Source organism: Mustela erminea, chromosome 10, assembly GCF_009829155.1.
Source record: "Mustela erminea isolate mMusErm1 chromosome 10, mMusErm1.Pri, whole genome shotgun sequence".
NCBI classification, from domain to species: Eukaryota; Metazoa; Chordata; class Mammalia; order Carnivora; family Mustelidae; genus Mustela; species Mustela erminea.
The window spans coordinates 23,162,988-23,189,576 of NC_045623.1; the positions used below are offsets into that span (position 1 = coordinate 23,162,988).

At 35.6% G+C, this 26,589-nt stretch overlaps 1 protein-coding gene across 2 annotated transcripts in view; it reads left to right on the top strand.

Moving 5' to 3' along the window:
• The window catches only part of OLFM3 (olfactomedin 3), a 193,010-nt gene extending 183,874 nt beyond the window's left edge, over nt 1-9,136 (top strand). For both annotated transcript variants that reach the window (XM_032302690.1, XM_032302689.1), the window contains exons 5-6: nt 4,391-4,497; nt 5,599-9,136. In XM_032302690.1, coding sequence (XP_032158581.1) covers nt 4,391-4,497; nt 5,599-6,276 — 785 coding nt within the window. In that variant the 3' untranslated portion in view covers nt 6,277-9,136. The remainder of the gene's footprint in view (nt 1-4,390; nt 4,498-5,598) is intronic.
• The last annotated feature ends 17,453 nt before the right edge of the window (nt 9,137-26,589 follow it).

Sequence of the window (26,589 nt, forward strand, 5' to 3'; positions counted from 1 at the left end):
CTTCAGATGTTTAAATCTGTATCTCTAATAATATACTTATTTTTCTACTTTTTTCAGGGGGCTAATCAGTTTTGGACATGGTTTACTGACTTTCTGCTAAAACAAAATGCATACCTAAGTCACTTAGCCAAAGGCACTTCTTTGTCTCCTCAAAATACAGTTTTATGACTATTCACAGTTCAACCCTTACCAATGTTAGAACTTCACACCTCAGATTTAAGTCTTTGTTATTTTTTCATCAACTACCGGAAAGCTCTCTTCATGCCCTATTTTTAAGTATGATGTCAGTTAACCTCCATCTTTCTTTCATCTCCTCTCTTAATTTTTAATTCTTTCATACTGTGGACTTTACCTAGTCTTCCGTGTTATCATGGTTTAAAACATTGTGTTGTTTCTGTAATCACAGAGTAGATGAAATATCTCAAATATTCTACAACTAGTTTATGGGCTGATTCTACAAGTCAGACATGATGGTTTTCATGTGAGGAGCTAAGCGGGGACTCTGCTGTAGGATTCTGCTGTATTTCTTTCCTCTGAGTCCAACTTCCTATCATCTGTGCCATTCGAAAGGCAAAATTTCTAGAATTAAGTTCAAATGAATTTTCCTTTAATGCTTGTACTTCAATAATTGACTTCACCATACCCAGTGTTTCTTAGAGGATCTCATACAGTATTTCCATAGATCAATTCCTCTTATTCCTGAGACCTCCCTCTGGCCCATGTCTATCCATTCTGGACTAACCACTCTCAAGGTCTACAGCACAGCTGTCATTCTGGGACAAAAATGTTTTCCTGATTTCATGTCTTCTCCTGTCTTGGTTTACTCTTTATTTTGCTCAACATATGCTCAGGTAACTTCTTAAGAAAAAGTAAATTGTAGGTAAACTTTGGGAAGTTTGTCTGAGAGACAATATCCCTAGTACAGCTTCCTCTGATTTTTCTCCCTAATATGAAATCACTGATTATTGTCTTCCAGAATCCAGTATTGGTAAGCCCAATGCCAGTCTAATTCTTACCTGTTTGCGTGTGATCATCTCACATTCTTTCTCTGAAAAGTTGTTTTCTTTATTATTCATCTAAAACTTCACCGTAATTTTCTAAGACTAAATCTTTTTTCATAAGCATTACTTTGTATGGAAAATTTCTTGAGCATTTCCAGACCCAGAAGATAACCTCTTTCAGGCTTTCCTGATACCTTAGGACACATCTTGAAGACGGATGCACAAAATAACTCCACATAAAGCACGGGTGCTCATAGTCACAGTTCAAAGCTACAGCAGCTCAGTGCTGAGATTCTGAGTATGGTTTCCAGGAAAGGAGCTTGGTGGGGCAACTCTCACCGCTCAGGGTAACACAGACTTCTGAAAGGCACATGATACCTGTATTTAGGTTTTGTAACCGGGAAATACCCTATAGAATTTCTTTGTAACTGGGAAATACCCTATAGAATTTCTTTGTAACTGGGAAATACCCTATAGAATTTCTTTGTAACTGGGAAATACCCTATAGAATTTCTTTGTAACTGGGAAATACCCTATAGAATTTCTTTGTAACTGGGAAATACCCTATAGAATGTCTTTGAAAATTTACTCTTTTCCCTTCCTTTCATCGTAGAAACTCACTCTTCAGATGAATGAGCTTCTAAGTTGATCCTACATGCATCTATATTTTCCCTATGTTTATGTCTTTTTGTTTTAGTTTTTGGGATAGCTCCTATTTTTAAAAATGTAATCATATTTCTAACTTCTTGTAGCTCTTTTGTGTTTTCCTTTTACAGTGAATGGTCTATAATATACAAAACTCTCTACAGATCTTAGTATCTTCATTTCTCTTCTGCTCTGTATTCTCTCTCTTCTTACAGGATCTGTTTTCTCTGCACTTTCGCTTTAGTCATTCTCACTGTAAGTTTTTGAAAACACGTGCTAATCTTTGGCTACTCCTTCACTCTCAAAGATCTGAACAATGTATCTGCTTGGAAACTGTGTATTTAGTTAGGGTTTGCCGCTTTATTCCATAGTGAGAAAGGCAGGAGACCACCAGTGTCAATGCTGGAGCCTTTGTTCTGGAGCTCTGATGCCTACATTAATTGCCCTAATCCTTTTCAAGTATTTAACACAGATTTGTAGATTTTTTTTTTTTTTAAGCTGCCTCCTGGGGTCCTGGATCTAGAGATGAAGACAGGATTGACTGCTTTTCAGGCATGCTTTCAATGCCCTGTATCTCACCCAATACCCTTACAGTAACTATGTTTCTGTAGGCAGTTGCAGCTTCCTCCTCAGCAACTGCCTTTCCTGCTTAGACACAATGCATCTTATCTTATCCTACATCTTTAATTACCACTCTACCACCTTCTGCCTTCTAGAAATTATTTAAACTTTCTTCTCTACTGAAGATTCCGATACCACTCTCTTTGCTTTAGGCTTTTCCGCCCATGTTTTACTCCTTTACTATCATTTTAATTCATCTTAGGAAAAAAGAAGATAAACACATGTTATTAGTCCATCATATTAAGCCAGGGTTACTTTTCATATTTTACTTCATTTTGTTATGTGTATTTTAACAAAAGAATTTATTATTCATACCTAAAGGGGAAAAACACATTCTGTGGTATTTTTCAGGGGATAGAATATCTTCCTATTTATTTTAATTTTTTTGAAATTTTCTTGCACTTATCATCTATGAACTTAGAAATATTTATGTAGGACATCATTAAGGATCATATTACTTTCACTTATTGCAAACAATATACTCAATGAGATTCATTCAGAATGTATTTGCTTTTGCCTAGTTCAAACTGATACTACTTACCCACATGAACAAACATACTGTTCATATGAACATACTGTTCATATGTTTATACCAAGTTGAGTTGATATATTCTAAGCAGGTTTAGGCCAATGTTTTGCTATTCAATACAGATAATGCAATAAAGTCTCTTTAATTATTTGCTTAGTTTATTAGGTATAAGGAACTTATAAAGTAATTCATTTATATAATGTATATAAAAAAGCCATCTTATCCAATTTCTTTCACAAAAGGAGAAAAAATGTATTCCATTCAGGTTTCATGAAGTGCTAGAGATTACTAAATTTGTAGTTATCACAGAAATAATAGTAGAAAATATAACATTATCATCCATCATCTTCCTAACTGAACAGCTTAGTATTTTACAAGTTAACATATTATTCTTTTGAGAAACTCATATAGAGATAAAGGAGTCAAAAAAAGCTTCAAACTATAATTAGTAATGTCCTTGATCTGCTTTGGTGATCTGTTCTTTATCTTACAAACACATGGGAATAGGAACTAATTGGAAATTTATAAGTTCTAAGGATAGGCAGAAAATGGAAGAAACATTGAACAAACAGAACCAAAAAATAAGCAAGGGAGAAAATGGGGCATAAATGGATGGAGAAGGTATTCCTTTTTATAGAGTAAAGGTCAACATTTATAGGCACTCATATTGCCTTTCACAGTGTATAAGTCACTTTTAATTTTTGCTGTTTAAAATCTTAGAAAATGCCTGGGTTTCTGTTTGGCTTAGGTTTGGGCATTTATAAAGTCTGAGGTTTTCCTAAGATCCTACAGCTATGTTGATAAGAATATTACAATTTTTCAAGAATGTCATTAATTTTTTGACAGGTACTGAATTGACTGATACTCTACATCTTTTGCTGCATGTATTTACTAGGTCTTGAGGACTTACGTTTTTTGGAATTTTTTTGTTTGCACCTTCAATGGCTGCTGTACTGGGCCCTGCTACCTGCACAAGGGGGCCCTGCTACCTGCACAAGGCTTTTGCCCTTCAAAATTCTACCTCTTTCAGGTAGATCATGGTTGAATTTTTATATATATAAAGATATCTTTATAGAAAGATATCTTTCACAGGAGCTGCTCATTCACCAATACTTAAAATCACCTTATAGAGTTCTTTCTAGCTTGTATACATTGTCCAAAGTCTCAAGCCATAAGGGAGAGGGAAAGGTAGGAGAGCTGGTGATCAGGTAAACAGGCCCATGGTCAATTTGTGTAATTTTTCTGACCTCTTTACTTAAATGAAGCAGCTGTAAACTCAATATAATGATAATGACTTCCCTCACTATTTCTTTCCAGACTGTACAAACCATTTCCCATTTTAAAACTCCTCTACTCTTTGGATTTAGAGCATTGAAAAAGCAGCTACACATGGTTCAAGTTACAGTTAAAGGCACAGCACCCAATATGATTGATCATTCATTCAGAATATGTGATATTAATCTCACGGATTTGCTTTATTTCAGGATCCCTTTCTTTGCTCTTGAGTATGGTAGGAGTTTGACTTTGGTATAAATATGTGTGTTGCAATCATTGGTCATGTTCACCCAACATGTTTATGTTTCTCTGATTCCAGCATGTGGCAAATTGATGAAAATCACAGGCCCAATTACAGTCAAGACATCTGGAACCCGATTTGGCGCTTGGATGACAGACCCTTTAGCATCTGAAAAAAATAATAGAGTATGTTGTTTCCACAAACACCTTTGCTTAGAATCATACTTTATTTGCACTTTATGTCTATTGAATGATTTATTTTCTTTAGGAATATTAGTTTCAACTTGAAAAGTGTTAACGTTATTTGCCAAGTATTCTCAGTTTGATAATATGAACATATCTACAGCAACCTTATTTCAGTAAAATATTCCATCTTCTAATTCAACAGTAAAGCTAGTCCAATTTTTATTCGTTTTAGTCTTGTTTTATGCTAATAAAGAGCTAATTACAAGTACACAAAAAAGTCTCTACACACTTCTAAAACCTGCTCCTTAGTGTGAGGAAAAAAAAAAACACTAAGTAAGTGAAAAACTCAAGAGCAACTGATTCACTAACAAGCTGAACTATCCCTGGAATCTAGAGGTAATTTTAAAGTAAATAGTACTGAAAATTTTGGAGTATATTTTCCTAAGTTGGCAATGTCTGCATTATGTAAATCAATATACTGGAAACTTACCATAGCGCTATTTATGGTCTATCACGAAATTCAGTTCACATTAAGATTCTCAAGGGTTACGTGCAAATGAGATTAGTAGCTAAATTAATAAAATGGTTACACTAAAAAGCAGCTCTACCTATAAGGTGATCCAATTAACAAGCGTTACCATAAGTTTCTATGGTATCCATAAAGGAGAAATAAATGAGTAAAATTAGACCTGTTGCTCTTTTTTCAGAGCAAAAGAATATAGTTGCTGAAGGTAGTATTTTTTTGTCATTATCACTGATTACACTGCTCCTTCAGCTGAACAAAGTAAAATTGATACATGTTTAGTTCACTTGATGATATGCACTGAATGGTCAGAGAAACAACTAAATAATAAAAAGAACAGAAAGCAAATCAACTTCAAGGCAGTGAATTCAGTTGTTTGCTTTCCACATAGAAAATGCCACAATTTTTACCTGCAGTGCTATCACATTGCAGGAGGTCAGCAGTAAGATAATAAGTGGCTTCAGATCCTGAGAATGGAGGTATTAAAATGTGCTGACTCTCACTGTCTTCATTTTGGAAATCTCAGACAACTACAGAATTTAGTCACTCCTCTATTTTTTTTTTTCCCTTTCCCTCAGGTCTGGTACATGGACAGTTATACCAACAATAAAATTGTTCGGGAGTACAAATCAATGGCAGACTTCGTTAGCGGGGCTGAATCACGGACATACAACCTCCCATTCAAATGGGCAGGAACCAACCATGTTGTCTATAATGGCTCACTCTATTTTAACAAGTATCAGAGTAACATCATCATCAAATACAGCTTTGATATGGGGCGAGTGCTTGCCCAACGAAGCCTCGAGTATGCTGGATTTCATAATGTTTACCCCTACACATGGGGTGGCTTCTCGGACATTGACCTAATGGCTGATGAGATCGGGCTGTGGGCTGTGTATGCAACGAACCAAAATGCCGGCAATATAGTTATCAGCCAACTTAACCAAGACACCTTGGAGGTGATGAAGAGCTGGAGCACTGGCTACCCCAAGAGAAGTGCAGGGGAATCTTTCATGATTTGTGGGACACTATATGTCACCAATTCCCACTTAACAGGAGCCAAGGTGTATTACTCATATTCCACCAAAACCTCCACATATGAGTACACGGACATTCCCTTTCATAACCAATACTTTCACATATCCATGCTTGACTACAACGCAAGAGATAGAGCTCTTTATGCCTGGAACAATGGTCACCAGGTCCTATTCAATGTCACCCTTTTCCACATCATTAAGACTGAGGATGACACATAAGCAAATGTAATTTGTTTTCATTGATTGAAATCGTGTCATTTGTGATAAACTCTATAGAACCCCCTTCTGTTTTCCCTTTATTGTAACTTTTCATCATTTCTCCAAAGCATTTTTTTTTTTAATTATAAAGTTGGTTTGTCAAAAATCAGCCGAGCCTGTCTAAATTGACCTGTTGGAAACACATCTTAACTCCTAAATTTACGGGGCCTATCATGTCCTTGTCGTGAAAAGCACTAAAAAGAGCTTAGGCGGCTAAAGTTATAGTTTTGCAAAAGGTTAATGATCTGCCTTATATTAGAGTCAGAGACTAATGATGGCTTAAATGCATGAATGTCTTTTTTTTTTAAATTCTGTCATTTTTTTTACTGTCTTTTGCTCTACATCAGGAAATATTTTGGTAGGAATTAGGGGGGAAAAGCACTTTCCTCCCATTTATTTCTAAAAAATATTTAAGGATTTTATTTATAGGGAAAATATATTACTCATTTTGCTGTTATAGAATTCTCTGATGCGGTGCTGTACAGTCATTTTTAAATCTCTTGCTAACATTTTATTGGCAATATGTATTTCTACCATTGTAACCACCATTGTGCAATTGTATCTCTTCACTTCTGTGAAAGTAAGTAATATTTTTTATAAAATACACTGAAGTTTAATCTCAGTAATTATTATGGGCCAATTTTCAAGTGTGGTCAGGATGAAATATCTTCTCGGCTTATCCCTTTATTTAAATTTATAATCAGGAAGAAAAATCAAACTAAATCCCTTACATAGAATATTTCTTTTACCCCAAGTTTATTGGATCACTAACACTGAATGCTAAAACTAACTACAGATAAGTTACTCCATTCACTTCACTGAAAGCAACCCACATTGTTGCTTGCAAAGATGCAACTGAGTCAGAAAATTTTGGATTTGAGTTGACTTTACTCATTTATTATACAACCAACCCAATTTTGTTCATCCTAAATAAGTATATTAGTGTTTTAACTTAAACTTTACACACAACTTGCAATAATTTAATTACTTGTGTCAGGACTCTGAAAGTACCTGAAGCACATATAGAAACTCTTAAAAATAAAATTTCTGTGAGGTCATCTAGATTTACATTATGAGCCCTGGAGAGTTACTGGCAATGTGAGTGCAAAAGAAAATGATGGGTAGACTTGGGAGCTGTCTACGCAGTTTAAATGTGCAAAATACCAATTCAGAAAACAAGATGGGAGGGCAACCCCTTGTTACCCTGATTCATAATGTGTGCAGAAATAATGTAACCAAAAAAGAAAGTTTTAATAATATTTTATGTTAATAATCTCAAAAACATACAATCGATATTTAACAAACATGTCATTAAGTTTGGCTGTCCTTTCCATATGTCAAAAATACTTACCTAAGGCAATTTTACAGAAACTAGAGTGTGGGTTGGTTTTACAATTGAAAAAATATATTCTATAACAAATAATGTATAACTTAAATTGTGGTAAATGTTTAGTTTCACACATACATAATAATAATTTCCTTTGTAAAGTAAGGATATAATAATTCAGATAGAGCATTGTGTAAAGAAATGCTAACACTTAAGTAATTCATTTCAAATGTCACAAGTAAAACATAATTCTCAAGTATCTCACTGTCAAAGTCATAGAATTAAATAGCTCAATCTTGAGATTGTTCAAGTTTAACAACGGTTTCTTTACTTTTTGCCTACAAAAAGTTAGCATGACTTAGTGACCACTCTGGGTCCTTTTGCAATGTTGTCTTCTCTTTTAAAATGTTTTTATAAGTTCTCCTCTGCTTTTGAGAGTTAGAAAATTTAGAGGATTCACTTGTCATTGTACACACACCACAAAAATAATCAGCCAATACTTTGTATATCAAGAGTTTGTATGAAGAAAGAAAGTCAATTTAAAAAATGAATGAATTTTTAAGTAGATGGCCTCTGATGGATATCTGGGTCTTCATTACTTGTTTTTTAAAAAAATGATGTAATATAGTATCACATACATTCAAAACCTGGATGATCACAGCTTTTTTGTGAGATGTGCAGCTTGTAAAGCACTTTATTGTTTTCTATGTAAGGTATCATCACCACATCCAATTTCTAGTGTGTGTGCTGCTAGGGCATGCACAGATTTTATTATTGTCATAGAAGTGGGGGTAACATGAATTTAAAAATGTGATTTGCATTAAACATTTACCGTTTAAAAACATTCTTCTTAATAAATTATTATCAGTTTTGTGCCTGAAATAAGAACTTATTCTAATTACTGTTTTATTTTTAACTCTCAAATAAATTTTATGAGGGAAATAATTTAGTACTTTAAAATCATTTACATAATCCTATCAGTAAAGAAATCCAAGCTTAATCCTAAATGAACTGTGCAACTGGTATTTTCTGAATTAACCAGATCATTAACAAACTTCTATGTCTTTCAAATAATAACATGACATGGTCTGATTGTGTTTGTGTGACCTTTTTATTTGTGGCCCTTGAATCACAATACTTACTATCTACACATATATCTATTAGTTCATAAAATTATAGTGTTTCAGTGCATTACCAGTATGTAGGATAAAAGAGAAAATAGTGATATGCCTAAATATAACATTACAAGTAATTAGATAAAATTTACCATAAATTCAGAATCTCTGGTTTTTATCACTGTACTCAGAGTCATTTCATCTTTATAATCCATATTACTCCTTCTAATGAAATCTTTTCTTCAAAAACAATTTAATCCTAATAAGAAAATGGTCTTTCAAATCACTACCAAACTTACAAGTATAAATTTTTCATCCAGAAGAATTTTTTTTAAGATTTTTATTTATTTATTTGACAGAGATCACAAGCAGGCAGATAGAGAAAAAGGAGGAAGCAGGCTCCCTGCTGACAGAGAGACCGATGAGGGGCTTGATCCCAGGACCCTGGGATCATGACCTGAGCCAAAGGCAGAGGCTTTAACCCACTGAGCCACCCAGATGCCCCCAGAAGAATTATTTTTTAAATATAACTATACAAAACTGTTCTTCTGTTCTCCTAAAAGTAAAAGTTATTTTCCTACTAAGGTAAGTTTTACATAAAATAGTCCTTTACCTTTATTCTCCTTAAAGACTTTATTTCCAAAAAGAAAAAAGAAAAAAAAGAAAACCCTACTGGTCTCCTTAGCACCCAAGATTACCAAATCATTTCTCTAAATGCTAAGTCTGAATGCAACTGATAGCAAAATTAAAACTATTCCTTTGAGTTAGAGCGAATATGAAAAATTAGATAGTGCAGAGTTTCTAAAAGCTAAGCCTTCTAGAAATATATCAGACACTTTTCAAAAAAGAATTGAAAAATGGCAACTTGCTGGTTTGGCCAGGAAGGTACAATTATATCCTTTATGCACACCTTGTGTTCCTATGACATTATAAAAGAAAGGGCATTTACAGACAAATTTTACTTCGCCTTCTCTACCACCACATGATAAATGGACCACAAGAACTACTATAAAGTGGTCTACCTTGCACTATAAGCAGGGAGAATTAAATTAAAATTAGCTGTTATAGGATGACACAAAGCCTTAATCTCTGACTGCTTATAGGTAGAGACACTGATTTCTAGAGAGTCCCAGAGGAACTAAATATCACTCAGTTCAGTAGACTATATCCATACTGAAATCAAGATCATGGAATGGTTTCTGGTTCTAAAATTAACTAAGCTTAACATAAATAAATCTCTTAGGTAATAATTTTTCATAATCAGTGTCTCCTCAGAGAAGGTCTGGGGCTTAGTAAAATATATTGTTTTGAATATAACTTATATTAGAAAAAATACAATGAAAACATTAGTTGATAGAAGGAACACCAACTTCAAAATCTTCTAGCTATTTTTCTATGAAATAATGAATCCAACTGATGACAATCTCTTTAATAGAAAACTGTTCTACTCTTTTAACCAATCCAAATGAAAACCTCCCAAACTGACTTTACCAAGCTGATTTATCAGATTCACATCTTAAAATTATTTTATACAGCTTTTGCCTTTTGGTTGAACTATTCCATTAGACTTAGAATAATTTTAATCCTGTTTGGATTCTGCTTTGCTTCCAAAATGTCAAACTGGTTACCCTTTAAAGCCCATTTCATGGTTGCCAAGTAAGTTTTACAAGTATAATTATCACTAAGCATGTCCTGAAAATGATATAAGGACCTAACACTGTACCTTGCCAAGAATATTTAGTATTTTTCATAACTATAACCATCTTAAAACATTATTCTTAATTAGAGATGTGAAGCAATGTGGTAAATAAGGAGAAGTTCTCATGAATACCTTAGTGATACAAGACATTTGCTGATACCATACACACAAATACGGTTGTATTTGGGTTGCATCCCTACCAATGGTATAATCTGCCTAGAAGAGCTCACACCCACATTCTTAAAAAAATAAATTTTGACATAATATATCATTCCCTACCACAATCAGACCTGGAAATATCATATTTTCAGCAGACATTTCCAGAAGATAAATATTATATGACAAAGGTCTTGAAAAGACCTCAAAAAATGAGCTAACTAAAAGAAGCATTAGCCATTTCAAATTTAAGCATGTTATAGAATTATCATATTGAACTTGGTAATACATACCCAGCTAAGCTTTTTGTCTGTGTCACTCTTAACTTCATGAACTCATATATGTTACCAATACGTAGTTTATGGGCTTTCCAACTAGGTAATATTGCATTATTTATTCATTTATTTGAAAAATAAGCCCTGAGCAAAACTATGTATCTAGACAATTTCTAAATGATCAGGATAGAGCTGTCAACAAATAAGGTCTTCTTCATGTGCTTACATTTTAGTAAGAACAGACTATAAAAAAAATAATTATATATATGTATATATATATATATACATATATAGGAAAAAAGTTATGATTATTCTAATTGTTGTGAAGGAAATAAATACTTTAAGTCATTAAAAGTGAGTGAATGTTTGCTAGGGGCAGGGTTGGGGTAGGAAGTGATGTATAAGAGGGAACAGTAAAGAGTGATTTCTCTTAGAAGCAGCCTGCCATGGCAAATTTAGTCGAAGAATGAATGTCACAAATCTAATCCACGTACAAAATTTAACATCTTCCTTTATGTTCCTAGAAATCCATGGACCAAGCATTTCTTAATATGTCTCTATTACAGAAGTTATTTTTTTAACTTGGAGTGTAAGGATATACTTCTGGGCATGGCTGAACCCTGAAAATATGTGCTAAATTTAGTGTATATATGTGGTTGTACATTCTTTCATGTAGAGACTTCAGAGCCTTCATCACATTCCCAAAGAACCATGACCCAAGATCACCACCATGTCAAGGCAGCCTAATTTAATCCCAAATTTACTAAACGTCTTTATGATAAGCACTGAATGTCTGTCCTCTGTCTTGCAATCCCAAAATTTCAGCTTGCTTCAGAAAGGAAAAAAATCGACACCCTAATATTATGGGTAATTTTTTTTTTACTCAGAAGAACTCAAGATTAAGTCGTTCTCTATAAAACATTTAAAGGGACTTAATATTTTGTTCAAATCTAATTATTTTTCTGTGATCCAGTCTGTAGGGCATCTTCTTACCAGATTCAGTGACCCAGACTCTCTATTTTAAGACTCTTATAACTACCTGAAACTGGTTAATATTTTTTATAATTCTTGCACAGCCTTTTGGCAGCCCCATTAGAATCTGACTGATATTGAGCAGACCCGTGTGCTTCCTCAAATTGAACGGCAAACTCCTCTTCTGAAATCAGCAACAGTGGCAACACAAAAACAGCGAAAACGAAAGGTTATACCACTTGTCTTGCTTGAGAAGTTACTGTAATTGATATGTATGCAATCTACAGCTACAGAAAATAAAAAGATTTTTATTAAAAAAAAAGTCCTCCAGTCAAGTTTATAAAGTGATGCTGAGTAAAGCATTGAAGCAACTTCTGTCAGTGATGTTTTCTTCCCCCCTCCCACCCAAAGACCTTGAGAAGACATTCATTAGCTTCTACTTTAATGTGAACCAAAAAGAATAAAAAGAAGTATTTCTATTCTCTCTCCTCCAGTGTCTTTATTAAACTCCATTGGAAACTACTCTTGGAATATGCAGTATGCATTGACAAAGAAACGGAATATGTCTTTATATGAGTAATGAGTTTCTATATAAATGATATTCTTGCCCTTCAGGTAAAGTTTGGCCCAGCAAAGTGGCTAAAATGCACAATTAATTTGTGATTAGCTTTTCCTGCCATTCTTCCTTAGAACGTGTGCGCTGAACATAACCAAAAGAACTCTTTCCATTGTACCTTGCTTTCTATTTTTCAAGGCTGTGTCATTTCTATTCTTCCATGTATGGCTTTACAACAGTTCTGCAGAATAGGGAGGGCAAACATTTTTATCCTTAACAAGAAAACAGAACATTTATGTTTCAATGTTTATATTTCTCCATAGATAGTCCATGGCACTTAATATGTTCCAGACCCAAGTACGTCTCTTTCCCTCGCCTGCCCCTCAACCCCCACCGCTTTTCCTTCTCACCTCAGTTAACAGAAATATCATCCGATCCCCGGCCTTCCTTCCCACCACATCTTGGGCTCTTTAAATGCACCTTCCCTTACATTATGAGGTTCTCATGACCAATAAAATAGGACAAAATTTAAGCATATCTAAAATCTGAATCAGTGCCTATTTCAAATGTTTGTTCTCAACAATTACTTCCAGTTTGTTCGGTTCACTCTGTGTTTTCTAGCTCTCTTCAATCAACTCTCTCTTCTCCATTTCCATACTCAGAATTGGGTGGCCTGTTTGGAAAAGCTTCTTTTGAATACGGACCTCTGATTTCTCCTATGTAATCAGTTTTACCTTTTGCGTTGGCCAAGGGACACTTCCACCAACCATGGCTTTATGAAATGCTCCCTGACTCAAGCAATCCCTCATTTTGCAAGTCAGACTAAAGGGTAAATTTTATACATTCCTTCATAATCCACATTCAAGTCTGACATCTTACTCTCTTTCATTAAATTCCTATTCATCATTCAGAATTCACTTAAAATATTATCTTATTTCAGGGGCGCCTCTGTGGCTCAATGGGTTAAGCCGCTGCCTTTGGCTCAGGTCATGATCTCAGGGTCCTGGGATGGAGCCCCGCATCGGGCTCTCTGCTCAGCAGGGAGCCTGCTTCCTCCTCTCTCTCTCTGCCTGCCTCTCTGCCTACTTGTGATCTCTCTCTGTCAAATAAATAAATAAAATCTTAAAAAAAAACATTATCTTATTTCATAAGTCTATAAAAAAGTCATTATTTTGTGTTCTTAAAGTATTAATCTTGTATTACTGAAATTATCACCTCACATTATTTGTTTCCTCCAAGTTAGTATGGACTTCCCAAGAGTAGGAGCAATTAATTATTTTCCTTATTTATCCTGGCAGTTTCTAACACAGAATAATCCCACAGTAAATGGTATTAACCAAAGAAGTATAAGATGGAGTATCTTCTCATATCTAAAAACACAAAAAACTTTCATTCTTAGAACATCATAAGAAATTAACTTTTCCAAATTTATTTTATTGGAAATAGATTCCTATCTCTTACTAAAGTAAGATTTTAAATACAGGAAGTGTCAAGAAGATAAAAATGGCTTAACTTGCTCTCAGGTGACTTTTCTCTCCATGATACAGAATTCTATTACAGGACAAAATACCTTAAAAGGGCCACCATAGTTATTTGCCTTATTTTTCCTCTTCACACTAATTTCTTTTTTTTTTTTTAAAGATTACTTTTTTTTTTAAAGATTACTAATTTCTAAAAAGGAAAAAATATTTTAATTTTCACCCACTCAGTTTCCTATTTCTTATTTTGCCTTCATTTCTCCTGTAAGTAAAGACTTCTCTTAGGAATATACTTCATCTTTGGCACAACAGGGTTTTCTCAAAATGGCATGTGCTATCAGGCCAGGAGAAAGTCACGGAGCCATTTCTCCCCTCTTCACCGGTTACCCTCTCTTTCCTTATCCTGTGTTTTCAAAGGACGCACCAACAAGAAATCTGATGGTCATTCATTTGCCCGTGAGTCTAAGTAAATGCAAGTTGTAATGCCTTCTAAGTAGCAAGAGTGAAGATGGGTTATTCATCTACTGCAAACAAGTCTTGCAAAGGCAGAATATTAGTTCTGAAGTTACATTTAACTGTATGTCTTGGTTTCTATAAACGAAAGAAGGAGGCTCTATCAGCAGTTTTCAAAAGCTGCCCTTTAGAGCTTGTGGTTTCTGTAGGGATTCTTTTGAGTCTACCTTGAAAAAACAGACACACTTAATTGAGGTGGGAAAATGAGCCACAACCTTCACTCGCTGCTTCCAATAAAAGCAACTTCACTTTTATCTACCTTTTAAAATGTTCCTGTGTTTAGGTTTTATTGTCAGGAAACATTTTTTGTTGTTGCAAAAAAGAAGTTGAAAACCACTTAACTCTATGGTCCCCAAGGTTTCTTTCAGCTCTTTCTCCTATCTATTATTCTAAATGATCAATAAAGGCTATGCATGAACTGGGACTCAGATCCTTGTATAGCTCAGATTGAAAGGTAAAATACAAGAAGGAAAGGAGAGACAAAAATGAAAGTTTAATTCAGTTTCCAAAAGTTTTCAAGTAGTTTCTAGAGAATTACCTATATTATATAAAAAGCTAAGACAAACATTTCATACTGTTCATTTAGCCAATTAAGACTAAAACCTGCTATCTATCTCGGGCTATTCCCCCACTTAGACAGCTCAGTTTGAAATCTATGGTTCTTTCCTCTTCACCCTTCTTTTAAGAACTAACCCTCTCACATGGTTTCAGCTTTACTGAATGACTTCTAAATCCATTTTTACATCTCCAAGTTGAGAATTTCTAGCTATCTAAATGATACCTATACACAAATGTCCTCTTAATTTAAAGATAGCATAATTATCGGTGAGCAAATCTTCCCTACACCCATTTCCCTAGGCAATGAAGTTTACTCTCCTTAACACAATACAACCATCCATCATTTAGCTCAACAAATAAACACTGAGGTTTTACTCCTCAACATTCCTTTCCTGTAATTCCTTCTACCCATAGAAAGATGCAGTGTCTTTCTTATGTGATTAATTGCAGTGTCTTTCTTATGTGATTAATTCCTACCTGTGTTTCAAAGATGAAACAATTTGTTTCATCTAGAAAGTTTTCCTAATTGCTCCTCAGCTATGCTCCCTGATCTCTTTTTATGCTGTCATATTACCTTATACTTGCCTCAATTATAGTACTTTTCCTATATTTGAGTGTTTATTCCCTTGTCTGCCTTGCACCCTGGACAATGAGCGTTTGAGGTCATAAATGGCATCCAGATTAGCATAGTATTCCCTGATAAACTGTAGGTTCTCTACAGTTGCTGTAGAGAACTGTTGCTGGCTTGACCAGTCAAACCATTATATTTCACCAATATCACTGTTTTAGACATCGTTAATTCTTCTATTACCTTTATTTCCTATACTCAAACTCCTACTAAAATACAAATATCTGTTGTTTATTCTTTCAAAGGATTTTTTCCTCCATCTTCCTGATTCACACCAGAGCCACAAGTGATACAAGATCTCACCATCTTCTACCTACAAAAGGTACTACAAAAGTCTGCTGTCAGATATCTCTGTCTCCAACCTGTCCTCACAAAAATCTAATCTGCATTCTTCTGTCAGGGTCACCTTGATAAAGCATTATGACACTCCTTGTTCTTTAGCAAACCATAGTTTTCTTCTTCCCACTACATCAATTTCAGGCTGTTCTGATTGACTGCACCTGATGTTTATAAATTTATTTTCTATTAATACCCAACGTACTTCCACTAATCCAGTCATAAAGCCCTCCTCCTTATTCATGTACTTAATATTACTTTTCTTTCCTCTAAGTTTACATCCACATTTTGAATGTTGTCTTTCCTGTCTTACCTTCAGAATCTTTGCTTACATATCTAGGCCCGATGAAAAGCCCACTCAGTCCAAATAATTCCATAAGGAGAATCATTAATATTAAGAAGGAAGGGAGAACATAGATTTCAAGCTATGCTAAAAAGCTGTAGTAATCACAACAATATTGCAATGGATACAAAACAGACACATGGATGAGAGGCCAGAAATAAATGTACACTTATATGATCAATTAATCTACAACAAAGAAGGCAAGAATATACAATGAAAAAGTCTCTTCAATAAATGCTGCTGGGAAAACTATACAGCCACATGCAGTAGAATGAAACTGGACCACTTCTGTATACCATATTCAAAAATAAACTCAAGGGGCACCTGGGTAGCTCAGTCAGTTAAGCATCTAACTCTTAATTTTGGTTCAGGACATGATCTCAGGATCATGGGACTGGGCCCCATGTAGGGCTCCATGCTCAGTGCAGAGTCTACTTGAGCTTCTCTCTCCCCATTCCCTCTCCCTTTGCCCCTCTGTATGCACTAGCTCTCTCTAAAAAATAAATGAATAAATCTTAAAAAATATAATTCTAAATAGGTTAAAGACCTAAATGTGAGACATGAAACCATAACACTCCTAGAAGAAAGCATAGGCAATAATTTCCTTGAAATAGGCCATAGAAATGTTTTTTCTTGATATGTCTCTTGCAGCAAGGGAAACAAAAGCAAAAATAAAATATTGGGAGTACAGCAAAATTAAAAGCTTCTGCACAGCAAAATGAATAGGCAACAAAATGAAAAAGCAACCTACTGACTGAGAGAACTTATTTGCAAATGATATATCTGATAAGGGGCTAATAGCCAAAATCCATAAAAAGCTTAATACAACTCAACACAAAAAAGAAGAACAAGAAGAAGAAGAAGAAGAAGAAGAAGAAGAAGAAGGAAGAAAAGAAAATCCAAATAATATGATGAATAAAGGGGTAAAGGACCTGAAAAGGCCTTTCCCCAAAGATGACATGCAGATGGTCAAAAGACAGGTGAAAAACTGCTCAACATCACTAATCATCAGCAAAAGGCAAATCAAAACCATGATGAGATATCATCTTACACCTGTCAGAATGGCAAGAATCAAAAAGATAAGAAATAATAAGTGTTCAGTGTTGATGAGGATGTGGAGAAAAAGGAACCCTCATGCACTGTTGCTAGAACATTAATTATTGCAGCCACTATAAAAAACCAGTATAGAGGTTCCTCAAACATTAAAAACATGAATACCATATGACCCACTAATTCCACTACTGGGATATAACCAAAGAAAATGAAAACACTGGGGCACCTGGGTAGCTTAGTCAGTTAAGCGTCTGCCTTTGGCTTGGGTCATGATCCCAGTATCCTGGGATTGAGCCCTACATCAGGCTCCTTGCTCAGCGAGAAGCCTGTTTCTCCCTCTCTCTCTGGCTGCTTTTCCCTGCCACCTGTGTCAAATAAATAAATAAAATCTTTAAAAAATAAAGAAAATGAAAATACTTGATTCAAAAAGATATATGCACCCCTATATATATGGCATTATTTACAATAGCCAATATGTAACAATATATGCACCCCTATATATACTGGAAGCAATCCAACTGTCCATCCATAAACAAAGAAGATGTGTGTGTGTGTGTGCATAGATATACAATGAAACACTACTCAGCCATAAAAAAGAATGAGATATTGTCGTTTGCAACAACAACATGGGTGGACCTAGGTATAATGCTAAGAGAAATGAGTACAACAGAGAAAGACAAACACCACAGGATTTCATTTATATGTGAAACCTAAAAAACAAAACAAAGAAACAAAAAGCAGAAACAGACCCATAAATAAAGAAAACTAGTAGTTGCCAGAGGCGGGAGAGGGGAACTGGCAAAATACGTGAAGCAGAGTAGGAGATACAGGCTTCCTCTTACAGACTAAGACACAGTGATAAAAGGTACAGCATAGAGAACACAGTCGCTGGTATTATAATAGTGTTGTATGGTGACAGATGGGAGCTACACTTGTGATGAGTACGGCATAACATATAGACTTGTCAAATCACTATGTTGTACACCAGACACTAATGTAAAATTGTATGTTAACCTCAACTAAAAAAAGGGAAAAAGTAATAGAGAATAGGAGTTAGAGAAATTTGCAAGGAAACATGTAGTGTTTGTCTCTGCAGAAGTATACAGTGGTCTTGGTGAAATGATTTTCAGAGAAGTACCAGCTCACATGTTTATAAAACAGACTTAAAATCTTACCCTTGACCCTATAGTCCAATTAAGCACTTTCCCAAATACGTGTGAGATTTTTTGTTAGACCAACCTCTGTAGAAAATGACTAATGATGTTATAAAATTTCTTCAAATAAACCCCATATATGCACCAATATTTCACTGCATGAACTCCTACTGGGTATGTTCCTCTGGAGGAATGATATAACTTCTAATGGTCCTCAGAAACAGAAGGAAAGGAAATTAGCGTATTTATTATAGTATAAACAGATGTGGACTACACTGAAATTCCTACTTAAGGACCTTAACCTCCCTAGGCTGTCCTTAGACTGATTTCAAAGCACCCAGTAAGAGCTTCCTGGAACCCTATATTTCAGCTCCCCCAAAACAGAGGAAGTCAGTTCAAATCAGAAGGTGTAATGAAGACAGGAAGAGGAAAAAAAAAATGGGTAAAAGAAAAAGATAAAGCTTTTAATAAGAAAACAAGAAGTTTAGGTTATACACAAGTTGATTCTCAGCTGCAACAATGCATTCCTTTGTTTAGTAAGTATTTACAGCATATCTATTTAATAAACTATGGATTCAGATATTACTTACAGGCAGACTTAGGCCTATTATAAACTTTGCAGAGCATAGTACTTGACTAGGTATTCTCTGAATTTCATAAAAACAGGAAGTAGACATTTGGTACTTTGTTAAATGCTGCTTCTGAATCAGCTGCTAGATTCAATTTCATGTCCTTGAATCTGCTTATTTTGTCTAATTTTCATACACTGCCAAACAGCAAGTAAACTCCATCATGGCTGGGACCACGGTTGTCTTACTTCTCATGTTTTTCTTTTAAAGATTTTATTTATTTGACAGACAGAGATCACAAGTAGGCAGAGAGGCTGGCAGAGAAAGAGGAGGAAGCAGGCTCCCTGCTGAGCAGAGAGCCCGATGTGGGGCTGGATTCCAGGACCCTGGGATCATGACCTGAGCAGAAGGCAGAGGCTTTAACCCACTGAACAACCCAGGTGCCCCTTACTTCTCTTTTTATCAGCAGTGCTTAAATAAGTGCCTGGAATAAAGTGGTTTCCCAATAAATAACTGTTAAGTGATTGAATGAAGCTATCAATTGTTTAAAAAAAAATCAACATTTGGGATGCCTGAGTGGCTCAGTCAGTTAAGTGCTGGACTCTTGTTTTTGGCTCCGGCACAATCCTGGGCCTGCATTCAGTGTGGAGTCTGCTAGTCCCTCTCTCTCTGCTCCTCCCCACCCCACCCCACCCCGCTGTCACATGCAAATGCTTTGTCTCTCTCTCTAAAATAAGTAAAAACAAATCTTTAATAAGTAAATAATCAACATTTATCACAACCAAAACTTCAGATTATATATCTCAACATCTGATGCTAGTTGCTTATTTCCTCAACAACTTCTGAATTGCTTTCAATTTTTTTATATTTATATTTATAATAGGATCAAATATTTGTTTAAACACAGTGATTGCCCAAGTTAAGAGAAATTCCAAGTCTTAAGTTTGCAACAACACAAACCCAAATATCTCAGGTTTTTACCTATAAGAGGTAACAGTGGAACACTATGCTTATTAGACTTTCTAGAACAACTCCCACAAAAATTCCTACTACTAATAACAATGCTAGACTAAGAATAGTACGGAAGACTGTGTTTACTCCCACTTTTGTGATCAGTTTTTTTTTATTTTTTTTAAGATTTTATGTATTTATTTGACAGAGAGATCACAAGTTGGCAGAGAGGCAGGCAGAGAGAGCAGGGGAAGCAGACTCCCTGTTGAGCAGAGAGCCAGATCCCAGGACCCTAAGACCATGATCTGAGCCAAAGGCAGAGGCTTAACGCACTGAGCCACTGAGGCACCCCTGTGGTCAGCCTTTTTGTTTTGTTTTAAACAAGTATTTTCAGTTAAGGGTTAAAGTTCTACCTCTTCTTTAATCATGTCTGTAGAGCCATAACCAAATAATGAACAACTGAGAGAGAAATTTGCTTCCTAATAAGAAAAGGGATGTCACCATTTTTTTTAACTTGTCAGAATTTTAGTGTTCCATTTTTATAGCTAGGCTGTTTAGGCCTTCTGTTCTTATAGCTAGCAGGCATTTGGAAATTCCTTATTTTTCCCTAAGAGAGATAGAGATTCACAATATAAAGTCAGCATTTCCCTAAAACTCAGCAACATCTGTTACACTCATAAGTAACTTGCCATTAGAGTCTCCCCAGAACAACCTGCAGAGCTTTGCCTACACGCAATACGTCAATCAAAATAAATAAGTAAATAAATAAGATAAATGTCTTGTGAGAGTGATGTGATGGTCTGAAGGAACAGAATACAGTCAGATAAAGAAGTTATAAAATTTGCAATGGTGTATATGACATAGATATATATATAACTATAGTTATATAACTATATATATAATTATATATATATAGTGTATATATACACATACTATATATATAGTATACTATACTATATATATATACACACTATATATATACTATACACTATAATATATATAATATATATTATATGTACACTATACACTATATATAATATATATATATTATATACACTATATATATAGTTCTATAACTATATATATATCTAACTATATAGAACTATATGTTATGTTTTCCCTAAATGCCACAAAAGTACTAGGGTATAAAAAGAGGATAAGAGGGGCACCTGGGTGGCTCAGTGGGTTAAAGCCTCTGCCTTCAGCTCAGGTCATGATCCCAGGGTCCTGGGATCGAGCCCCATATTGGGCTCTCTACTCAGTGGGGAGCCTGCTTCCCTCCTCTCTCTCTGCCCGCCTCTCTGCCTACTTGTGATCTCTGTCTATAAATAAATAAATAAAATCTTTAAAAAAAAAAAAGGATAATAAAAGTTAAGTTCCCAAAAGTTATATAGTTATATATATAATGATATAGTTATATAACTATAGTTCTATATATATCTATTATATAACTATATATATCTATAAGTTCTGTTTTCCCTATATAACTATATATATATAACTATATATATATATATATGTTCTGTTTTCCCATATAACTATAGTTATATAACTATATATAGAACTATACATATATCTAACTATAGTTAGAAATAGAACTATACAAGTTATGTTTTCCCTAAATGCCACAAAAGTACTAGGGTATAAAAAGAGGATAAGAAAAGTTAAGATCCCAAAAGTTACCCTCTACCTATAAATGTTCACTTTACTGACTTTCCAAATTCTTAAATCAAACCATATAGCATCTTCAGTTGATACTGATGTAGATTTTCCTTTCTATAACTTACTCTTTCGGAGACACAGAAGTTGTAGTTTCATATTACCAGCAACTTAACAATATTCAAGTGGCCAGATTGCAGAATTTAATCCTCAGAAGAATCTAGCTGAATTTTAATCCCCTGCAGAGAGACCTGCTTCTACCTTTCTATCATTAACAGGCAGGCTGTGCCAAGATGATTTCACTTTTATTGAATGCCATCCCTAAACTGGCTACTACTGAATCTCCATTCATCAAAGCCTAAGGAGTTCACCTGCATGAGATGCAGGTTTTCTAAGCCTCAAAAATGACCATGAAACAAGAATTCACAATGTTTATAAGGCATATTAATCAATGCTAATTTAAAGAAAACAGAGATAGGCAACAAGGTTGATATTTGGATATATATCAAAAAAAAATAGAAATAAAGCCAAGTAAATAAAAAGATAGTCTGGACTGTGTTTATACTCATCACTAGTCCCACTGGCAGTAGTAAAAAAGGGCTTTGCTTGCTGAGAATAAACTTCTTCTCTCCCCTATTATCCTTGCGCCTACTGGTGAAGAGTCAAAGGGAAGCCAGACTACTTGGCATACACTCGGCAAGGACTTTTTGCCTGCCACCCCAACTGCCCAATGTTCATAGCCTATGGTCATTCATATGGTTCAGGAATCCTAGGACTTTCAGAATTCTCACTCCCACTGAGTGTCCTTTAGAAGTCAAAGTCCATCTAAGCAGAATCCCCTTCCTTTCTAACCTCTCCTCTGTATGTGCCATTCCCCTTCTTAATCTAACTGAAATCTGCCTCCAGTCCTAGTTTGTAAAGCCAACTTGAGAGAAGTATTTGGGGTTTTGTTCGATTTTTCATTCTGTTCTCTGGGATCTATCCCCATAGATTTTGATGTAATTGATCTGGAAATGGGGCCCAGCCGTCGTATTGATTTTAAAGTTCCAAAGAAGATTCTACCATATATCAGTGCTCTCAGCTGAGAACCTCTGCTGAGTCTAATGGAAACTTAGCTCTCGCTGAAGGACACAACTGCTCCTTTCAAAAGAGGGATATTTCCTCTCCCAGAGACCCAAATGCCCGAGTGTCAACCTGAGTATGGATACCCTCCGCTCTTCATTACTACTCATTTGCCATTGATCCTAACTGCCCCTAATGGGGCCATAACTCAGTTTTTAATCTCTTGTCATCAGACCGCACCACTCATTACCCTTCTTTATAGAATCATCTGTAGACGTTCAGATCCTACTCCTTGTTTTCAGAATTTTGCACCCTGGCTTATCATCACTCTCTCTAATATTATCACTCTAGAATTTTCCAATACCAGAGCCTCTCAATTCCGTGACCTCTTTTCTACCAGTGATCCACTTGTTCACATGGACATACCCCAGACAACACTACATATCAAATTGTTTTTCTGGTGGAAATTTCCATTCTTCAAAGAGTTGACACCCTCCTTTCTTAAACATCACTGTTTTTCTGTTTTTTTAAGCCAGAAAGCAAAAACTAATCAATTCACCAGAAATATTGCTGGCAATCAATCAACCCTATAAATAGTGGTGTGGGAGACCCCACATTCCTACACCAGACCATAAGTCAGATTTCACTGCTATTACTGCAAAATAGAAGAATTTTTACATGTTGAAAGATTTCTGAAATAACTGGTTATTAACACAGATTAGATTTTTTGGTCAAATTAAGAATTAAATTATGATCCAATTTATTATAAAGAGGTTTGACCTATTGTCACATGTATTACATGCCATGAGGAAAGATTTCTTTAGGCAATTAGTCAAGTTTCCAATTAAAATAAATGTGTTTCAATCATCATGTTCCCTACAAGAAAAGGAAAAAAAATGACTTCAATAATTGCGCTTTGCATTTCTATAGCAACTTTCATTTAAGAAGCTGAAAGCACTAATTTAATTAAACTTCCAAACACTCCCATGAAATAGGTGTTATTATTTCCATTTGACAAAGGCACAAATGAAGCCACAGAAAGATTAACTCACTTAGCCTGTGGTTACACAGCGAGTTAGCAGTGAGGTCAGAATAAACCCGGAAATCTCGGGCAAAATGTTCTCTATAGTCTGAAACAAAAATCTCTCATCCTCTGCACTTTTCCCTAGGTCAACTTATCAGCTCAACTCCTGCCCGTTGGCTGGACCATCAGTGATTTTTATTCTTCAGGTATTAGAAGAATCTGAACCACAGATTTCCTTACCATCGGGTTTTTTTTTTTTTTTAATTGTGTTACATTAGTCACCGTAAAATACATCATTAGTTTTTTTTAAAGATTTTATTTATTTATTTGACAGAGAGAGAGAGAGATCACAAGTAGGCAGAGAGGCAGGCAGAGAGAGAGAGGGAAGCAGGCTCCCCGCCAAGCAGAGAGCCCAATGCGGGGCTCGATCCCAGAACCCTGAGACCATGACCTGAGCTGAAGGCAAAGGCTTAACCCACTGAGCCACCCAGGAGCCCCACATCACTAGTATTTTTTGTTTGTTTGTTTGTTTGTTTTTAAATTTTTTATTTTTTACAAACATATATTTTTATCCCAAGGGGTACAGGTCTGTGAATCACCAGGTTTACACACTTCACAGCACTCAGCAAAGCACATACCCTCCCCAATGTCCATAATCCCACCCCCTTCTCCCAAACCCCCTCCCCCCAGCAACCCTCAGTTTGTTTTGTGAGATTAAGAGTCACTTATGGTTTGTCTCCCTCCCAATCCCATCTTGTTTCATTGATTCTTCTCCTACCCACTTAAGCCCCCATGTTGCATCACCACTTCCTCATATCAGGGAGATCATATGATAGTTGTCTTTCTCTGCTTGACTTATTTCGCTAAGCATGATACGCTCTAGTTCCATCCATGTTGTCGCAAATGGCAAGATTTCATTTCTTTTGATGGCTGCATAGTATTCCATTGTGTATATATACCACATCTTCTTGATCCATTCATCTGTTGATGGACATCTAGGTTCTTTCCATAGTTTGGCTATTGTGGACATTGCTGCTATAAACATTCGGGTGCACGCACCCCTTTGGATCACTACGTTTGTATCTTTAGGGTAAATACCCAGTAGTGCAATTGCTGGGTCATAGGGCAGTTCTATTTTCAACATTTTGAGGAACCTCCATGCTGTTTTCCAGAGTGGCTGCACCAGCTTGCATTCCTACCAACAGTGTAGGAGGGTTCCCCTTTCTCCGCATCCTCGCCAGCATTTGTCATTTCCTGAATTGTTGATTTTAGCCATTCTGACTGGTGTGAGGTGATATCTCATTGTGGTTTTGATTTGTATTTCCCTGATGCCGAGTGATATGGAGCACTTTTTCATGTGTCTCTTGGCCATCTGGATGTCTTCTTTGCAGAAATGTCTGTTCATGTCCTCTGCCCATTTCTTGATTGGATTATTTGTTCTTTGGGTGTTGAGTTTGCTAAGTTCTTTATAGATTCTGGACACTAGTCCTTTATCTGATATGTCGTTTGCAAATATCTTCTCCCATTCTGTCAGTTGTCTTTTGATTTTGTTAACTGTTTCCTTTGCTGTGCAAAAGCTTTTGATCTTGATGAAATCCCAATAGTTCATTTTTGCCCTTGCTTCCCTTGCCTTTGGTGATGTTCCTAGGAAGATGTTCCTGGGGCTGAGGTCGAAGAGGTTGCTGCCTGTGTTCTCCTCAAGGATTTTGATGGATTCCTTTCGCACATTGAGGTCCTTCATCCATTTTGAGTCTATTTTCGTGTGTGGTGTAAGGAAATGGTCCAATTTCATTTTTCTGCATGTGGCTGTCCAATTTTCCCTGCACCATTTATTGAAGAGGCTGTCTTTTTTCCATTGGACATTCTTTCCTGCTTTGTCGAAGATTAGTTGACCATAGAGTTGAGGGTCTATTTCTGGGCTCTCTATTCTGTTCCATTGATCTATGTGTCTGTTTTTGTGCCAGTACCATGCTGTCTTGATGACGACAGCTTTGTAATAGAGCTTGAAGTCCGGAATTGTGATGCCACCAACGTTGGCTTTCTTTTTCAATATCCCTTTGTCTATTCGAGGTCTTTTCTGGTTCCATATAAATTTTAGCATTATTTGTTCCATTTCTTTGAAAAAGATGGATGGTACTTTGATAGGAATTGCATTAAATGTGTAGATTGCTTTAGATAGCATAGACATTTTCACAATATTTATTCTTCCAATCCAGGAGCATGGAACATTTTTCCATTTCTTTGTGTCTTCCTCAATTTCTTTCATGAGTACTTTATAGTTTTCTGAGTATAGATTCTGTGTCTCTTTGGTTAGGTTTATTCCTAGGTATCTTATGGTTTGGGGTGCAATTGTAAATGGGATTGACTCCTTAATTTCTCTTTCTTCTGTCTTGCTGTTGGTGTAGAGAAATGCAACTGATTTCTGTGCATTGATTTTATATCCTGACACTTTACTGAATTCCTGTATAAGTTCTAGCAGTTTTGGAGTGGAGTCTTTTGGGTTTTCCACATATAGTATCATATCATCTGCGAAGAGTGATAATTTGACTTCTTCTTTGCCGATTTGGATGCCTTTAATTTCCTTTTGTTGTCTGATTGCTGAGGCTAGGACCTCAAGTACTATGTTGAATAGCAGTGGTGATAATGGACATCCCTGCCGTGTTCCTGACCTTAGCGGAAGAGCTTTCAGTTTTTCTCCATTGAGAATGATATTTGCGGTGGGTTTTTCATAAATGGCTTTGATGATATTGAGGTATGTGCCCTCTATCCCTACACTTTGAAGAGTTTTGATCAGGAAGGGATGCTGTACTTTGTCAAATGCTTTTTCAGCATCTATTGAGAGTATC